The sequence below is a fragment of the Oryctolagus cuniculus genome, chromosome Y (genome assembly GCF_051225735.1).
Source record: "Oryctolagus cuniculus isolate XC-2025 breed Fujian yellow rabbit chromosome Y, ASM5122573v1, whole genome shotgun sequence".
In the NCBI taxonomy this organism is placed as follows: domain Eukaryota; kingdom Metazoa; phylum Chordata; class Mammalia; order Lagomorpha; family Leporidae; genus Oryctolagus; species Oryctolagus cuniculus.
Genome location: NC_142889.1, coordinates 1,591,476 through 1,598,280, shown reverse-complemented (window position 1 = coordinate 1,598,280; position 6,805 = coordinate 1,591,476). Strand labels below are relative to the sequence as shown.

The 6,805-nt window shown below is 40.0% G+C and overlaps 1 protein-coding gene across 1 annotated transcript; it reads right to left on the bottom strand.

Moving 5' to 3' along the window:
- Positions 1-357: 357 nt before the first annotated feature.
- On the bottom strand, positions 358-5,975 carry LOC149119102 (heat shock transcription factor, Y-linked-like). Its single transcript, XM_089325261.1, has 3 exons — positions 5,463-5,975; positions 4,530-5,033; positions 358-363 (listed from the first exon to the last, which is right to left on the bottom strand). Exons 1-3 carry the CDS (start codon positions 5,973-5,975, stop codon positions 358-360), a joined length of 1,023 nt encoding a protein of 340 aa, XP_089181387.1.
- Between the last annotated feature and the right edge of the window lie 830 nt (positions 5,976-6,805).

Sequence of the window (6,805 nt, the reverse complement as noted above, 5' to 3'; positions counted from 1 at the left end):
AGCTCATTAAGAGCCCTGGCAGCTCTGCCAGCCAAGAGTTGGATCACTGGAAATGGACCTGCCCTGGAGTTGAAGGATACCCAGGTGAGAGTCATGGATCTTATTGGCTCTAAGCTGAAAAGTCTTTCACTCAGCCCAGCTTCCAAGGTGACCACTGCTGCTGAAGGGGTGGCCAAGCAGGGTCTGCAACATTACAGGCAGAACTGTAAATTTCCTGTTGGAGATGCCATCTGCCTTTACCTGGCCAACTCTCCTCCCAGGCCAGCTGGTAATGGAAGTCAACAGGGTGCCTTCCCCAAGGAGGTTCACACCTCTCTTAAAATGTACCCCATGTAAAGAGATAGATGAGTCTGGGCCTCATAACTGACAGGACCATAAAGCCCAGCAGATTATCAAGCCCCTTCTGTCAGGTTCTATTTGCCTCTCAATCAGAGAACTTATTTGTGGCTTAGACAGCAGCTTCCTTAGGTCCTCCACTAGTAACTCTTCTAGACCCTGTCTAGCCCACTTGGGGCCTCATTCCTTTGTAATCACAGCCTCTACTCTAACATCAGTGGCTCTACTCCCAACCCGTGTGTACTGATGGTCCTCTCTCCCACTCAATGTTGTATGATTGTTCAGGATTTTCTCCACAGACAAATCCCTCTACTGATTACCTGTGTGGTCCTTGGGAAAGAGCAGATGAATGTTATACCCACAGGAGCCAGAGATTGGACGCTGACTACCTTCAATTCTGCTTAGCTGTGCAGCATTACTTCCCTTCTGAATAAAAAAATAATAAATAAAAAAAGAGAGAGATTTACCATGCCTAACCTGGGAGTGTCACCTTTGGCATACCCTTAACCCTGAGGAACCAAACAGGCTCTCAGGCCACACCCATCTCAAGCCTCTAAGGCTCCATCAAAAGCAGACAGTCCACTTAATACAGTCATAGTATAACAAGAAAAAAACACCACAGCAAGGGAAGAAGCATCCAAAGAGTATCCACAATGCCAAGCAACAAATGCAGAAACCGAGGAAACAAGATCAAGGAAGACATTATGGCACCCCCAAAATGAACAAGACACCCCAATTCAAGATTATGAAGATGATGAGATAGAAGAAATGAAAGATAGAGATTTCAAAAAATTTATGATAAGAACATTTAGAAGTTTTCAAAAGCAAATCCTTGAACTACAGAAATCCTTACTGGACAGGATTGAAAATCTCTCTCATGAAAATGAAATTTTAAGGAAGAATCAAAATGAAACACAGAAACTAGTAGAACAGGAAAGTGTGATAGTGAGGCGAAACCAAAATGAAATGAAGAGCTCAATAGATCAAATGACAAACACATTAGAAAGCCTTAAAAACAGAGTCAGTGAAACAGAAGAGAGAATATTGGGCTTAGAAGACAGAGCACAGGAAAACATACAGTCAAACCAAAGAAAAGAAGAGGAAATTAGAAATCTAAAAAATATTGTTGGGAATCTACAGGATACTATTGAAAAAACCAACATTCGAGTTCTAGGAGTTCCTGAAGGCATGGAGAGAGAGAAAGGATTAGAAGGCCTTTTTAGTGAGATACTAGCAGAGAACTTTATGGGTGTGGAGAAGGACAGAGACATCCTAGTACAGGAAGCTCATAGAACCCCCAATAAACATGACCAAAAGAGATCCTCACCACGACACGTGGTAATTAAACTCACCACAGTGAAACATAAAGAAAAGATCCTAAAATGTGCAAGAGAGAAACGTCAGATTACTCTCAGAGGATCTCCAATTAGACTCACAGACTTGTATGCCAGCAAACAGGGAAATCTATCAGAAATGGAGAGATTCCTGGACACATACAATCTACCTAAATTGAACCAGGAAGACAGAAAACCTAAATGTTCAGGATCACTAGCACTCAGGGAAATGCAAATCAAAACCACAATGAGGTTTCACCTCACCCCAGTTAGAATGGCTCACATTCAGAAATCTACCAACAACAGATGCTGGCGAGGATGTGGGGAAAAAGGGGCACTAACCCACTGTTGGTGGGAATGCAAACTGGTCAAGCCACTATGGAAGTCAGTCTGGAGATTCCTCAGAAACCTGAATATAACCTTACCATACAACCCAGCCATCCCACTCCTTGGAATTTACCCAAAGGAAATTAAATTGGCAAACAAACAAGCTGTCTGCACATTAATGTTTAGTGCAGCTCAATTCACAATAGCTAAGACCTGGAACCAACCCAAATGCCCATCAACAGTAGACTGGATAAAGAAATTATGGGACATGTACTCTATAGAATACTATACAGCAGTCAAAAACAATGAAACCCAGTCATTTGCAACAAGATGGAGAAACCTTGAAAACATCATGCTGAGTGAAATAGGCCAGTCCCAAAGGGACAAATATCATATGTTCTCCCTGATCGGTGACAACTGACTGAGCACCAAAGAGGAAACCTGTTGAAGTGAAATGGACACTGTGAGAAACGGTGACTTGATCAGCTCTTGTCCTGACTGTTGATGTACAATGTAATACTTTATCCATTTTAGTATTTTTTCTTTTCTTGTTCTATTACTATTGGTTGAATTCTGTAATTAACACACAATTCTTCTTAAGTGCTGAAACTTAACTGAAAAGTGATCCCTGTTAAACATAAGAGTGGGAATAAGAGAGGGAAGAGATGTGCAATTCGGGACATGCTCAAGCTGACTTACCTCAAACGGTAGAGTTAGAAACATACCAGGGGATTCCAATTCAATCCCATCAAGGTGGCATGTACCAATGCCATCTCACTAGTCCCGGTGATCAATTTCAGTTCACAATTGATCACACTGATAGGTCTAAGAGTCAAAGGGATCACACAAACAAGACTAGTGTCTGCTAATACTAACTGATATAATCAAAAAGGGAGAGAACCATCCAATGTGGGGAGCGGGATACACAGCAGACTCATAGAATGGCAGATGTCCTAACAGCACTCTGGCCTCAGAATCAGCCCTTAAGGCATTCAGATCTGGCTGAAGAGCCCATGAGAGTATTTCAGGCATGGAAAGCCAAGACACTCTGGAAAAAAAAAAAAACACCTAAATGAAAGATCTCTGTGAGTGAGATCCCAGTGGAAAGAATGGGCCATCAAAGAAGGAGGTACCTTTCTCTGAAGGGAGGAGAGAACTTCCACTTTGACTATGACCCTGTCCGAACAAGATCGAAGTCGGCAAACTCAAAAGGCTTCCATAGCCTTGGCGACTCATGACTAGAGCCTAGGGTGATTACTGATACCATAAACAGGAGTGTCAATTTGTTAAGTCAACAACAGGAGTCACTGTGCACTTACTCCTCATGTAGGATCTCTGTCCTTGGTGTGCTGTACATTGAGATTTAATGCTATAACTAATACTCAAACAGTATTTTTCACTTTATGTTTCTGTGTGGGAGCAAACTATTGAAATCTTTTTTTTTTAATTTTTTTTTTTTGACAGGCAGAGTGGACAGTGAGAGAGAGAGATAGAGAGAAAGGTCTTCCTTTGCCGTTGGTTCACCCTCCAATGGCCGCCGCGGCCGGCGCGCTGCGGCCGGCGCACCGCGCTGATCCGATGGCAGGAGCCAGGAGCCAGATACTTTTCCTGGTCTCCCATGGGGTGCAGGGCCCAAGCACCTGGGCCATCCTCCACTGCACTCCCTGGCCACAGCAGAGAGCTGGCCCGGAAGAGGGGCAACCGGGACAGAATCCGGCGCCCTGACCGGGACTAGAACCCGGTGTGCCGGCGCTGCTAGGCGGAGGATTAGCCTAGTGAGCCGCGGCGCTGGCCTGAAATCTTTACTTAATGTATGCTAAACTGATCTTCTGTATATAAAGAGAATTGAAAATGAATCTTGATGTGAATGGAAGGGGAGAGGGAGAGAGAAAGGGGAGGGTTGCGGGTGGGAGGGATGTTATGGGGGGGAAGCCATTGTAATCCATACGCTGTACTTGGGAAATTTATATTGATTAAATAAAAGCTACAAAAAAACAGACTAACTTAAAAAAATTGAATAGAATTATGTTCTAGCAATTATTAATGCATTTGCTTTGACCCTGAGAATGCAATGTATTAATACATTTCTTTATAAAATATAAAATGAAATAAAGTTAACTTTCAAATATTCAATGTGAAGTTTCATATCAAATGACTGGAACTTCATAAACTATACAACTAATAGCAGACTAGCCTCCTGTCAATATAAAATATTTACTATAAAACTATATTTTGAAAAGAAAAAAAATCATAAAGTTGAACATGTCATTTTATTGTTCAAGTAATAGAATTTCAGTTATTTTTTCAGAACTGATGAACATAACACCTTTCCGTGTCTAATTTTCATTTAGTCGAAGGTCAGTTAAAATTAGGATATTGGTATATTGAGGATGGTTGATTAGTTGACATTGGCGGGGAGGCAGCAGTTCTACTAGCTATCATTGGCATAGTGAACCATGGATTGCTTGCTGTTAACGTGCTAGAAAAAGGACCCACAATTGTTGCTAAAGAAGGATGTCTAGGTGCAAAAACAGGACGGTTTGCCATCAGTCCAAAATAATTATTCTGTACAGGAGACAATATTTGAAATTGGGAAATAGAAGTTGTAGTTGTCACAACATTCAGGATATGGCCATGTGCTTGAGAGTAGGTGCTATATGAATGCCTATGAGAAGTGGTCATTTGATTTAAAAGAGCATGTTGATTTGTTACAAATTGTACTGATGGTGCAATTAAAGTTGATGATGGAGTCAAAATATTACTTGTCACTGGATCATTTGAATTAGCAATTCTGTGGCTAGTAGGAGGCACATTTAAATTTGTAGAAGTTGAAAGTAACCTTTCTTCATTAGTTTCTGTAGATGAGCTAGGATTTTGAGTATGCACATACTCGCCTGCACTGTGGTATGTCTTGTCAAGATTGTGAACTAAAGAAGCAGATGGTGGAGATGTGTGTTTAATCCCAACTCTGCGCTTCATTCTTACTAGAAGTTGGGGACATCCTCGCTTAAAATTTGGATTCTGATAGAACAGTAACTGAAACCAAAGGAGAAAGCATTTAGTGATACTTCAAACCAAGAGTCACAAATTAATATATATGAATATATGCAATCTATGAATAAATGAATAGATAAAATTATAAAATCTAAAATATCAGGTTCAACATAATTACAACAAATAAAACTTGATTATTCCTAAATGTAAAAGTTAGCAAACATTTAAATATGATAACCGTTCCACTAAACTGACCTTAACTTCTTTGTGTGGAGCTCACTGATAAGATTCAAAATAACTAGTAACATTGCTTATATTTTTGAATTTCAAACTTTCTTCTCATAAAAATTTAATGTTGATCCAGCTAATTTTAAACTTTGTGTCTTACTCCATAAATAAATATATTAAGTGAGGTACAAACTAAACTTAGTTGTGATGCCTACATTAGTTGTAAGTGAATATGTTGAATACCTTGCTAAAAACAGGTATGTTGTTTTCTTCTTCCAGAAAGTCAGTCAGGGATGCAGAGCTTTGGAAATCTTGTCGTATTTTTCTAAATCCATAAAGGTTAAGCTGTCGAACTAAACTTTTCATGCTGTCTGTTTCAAATATCTTAAAAGGGGTCTTTCTTTCCAACACTTCTTTCTTAAAGTATTCTTCATTTATCACAATAGAAGTCCCATTTTCGTCCCACCAAATTGACTTAAATTGATCACTTTCAACTATCTTCCAAAGTTTTACAGGAAAGGTCAGAGAAACAAAATCATTCCCTTCTGGGGTGTCAGACATACAAAGTGTATAGCGTGGTCTTTTTATCAAGGGTCCTTCAGATAAAGCTTGAAAGGCATTTTCTTCAACTACAGACCTTAAATCCAAGTCATTATCAATTGTGGGATACCAGCCTGGAGCTTCAGTGGTGTTTTCTGAATCAGTTGTTCCACTCTGAGGAGAGACACCTTGAACTTCTGAGGGAACCTGGGCCATCTCAAATAAATTTTTCTTTGGCTTCTGCCTGGTTTTGAGAACTGAGGCCTCAAATGTTGCTTTAGTAGACTTACACAAGACTAGCTGATGTCAGCCATCACCATGGTCCTGAGTTACTGTGACATCATAAGAGGACTTGTCTCTTAGCAATGCAAATATGACTTTCTGCCTAATGTTGGTTTTCCTCCCTGCAAAACAAGTTAAAATAAAACATTCACAGATAATTTACACAATACACATGTTGCAAAGTCTTGTCGCAGCAAATATTTTGGTTAAATAAAATGGATAAAATGCCTAAATTAGAAGTTTTCCCTTCTTTCTAGCTACATTCTTTACTAAACTTTCATAAGTTGAATGATTCCTGCATGCCAGGAATAAATTTGACTTGGTCCTGATGCACATTCTTGCTGATACATTGTTGGATTTAATTATATCGTACTTTGTTGAGGACTTTTGCATCTATATTCATCAGACATTGCTCTATAATTATCTTTCCTTATTGTATCTTTTTCTGGTTTTAGAATTAGGTGATGCTGGCCTCATAAAAGGAGTCTGGGATAATATCCATGTTTTCAAAAGCTTGAGAACAATTGGAATCAATTTTTCTTTGGATCATGTTCAGCATTGAAGTCATCCAGTCCTCAGTTTCTCAATGTCGTGGAGGGTCTTTATTAATAATTCAACTGCTGGGTACCAAAAAGTATGCTGTGCCCAGATCATTAGATCCCTGCAGAGACCCCCAGAGTGTCGATCACACCGAACTGCAAAAGCAAGGTTTATTCAGGAGTACAAGCCGCGACAGGGACCCCATCCAACCAACCAGCACAGCA

Bases quoted from the DNA above. Each gene is read 5' to 3' on its own strand.
- LOC149119102 (XM_089325261.1), bottom strand. From the start codon at position 5,975: ATGGCCCAGGTTCCCTCAGAAGTTCAAGGTGTCTCTCCTCAGAGTGGA. The intron at 5,034-5,462 runs GTATTCAACATA...CTTTGGTTTCAG, and splicing joins ACATACCTGTTTTTAGCAAG to TTACTGTTCTATCAGAATCC.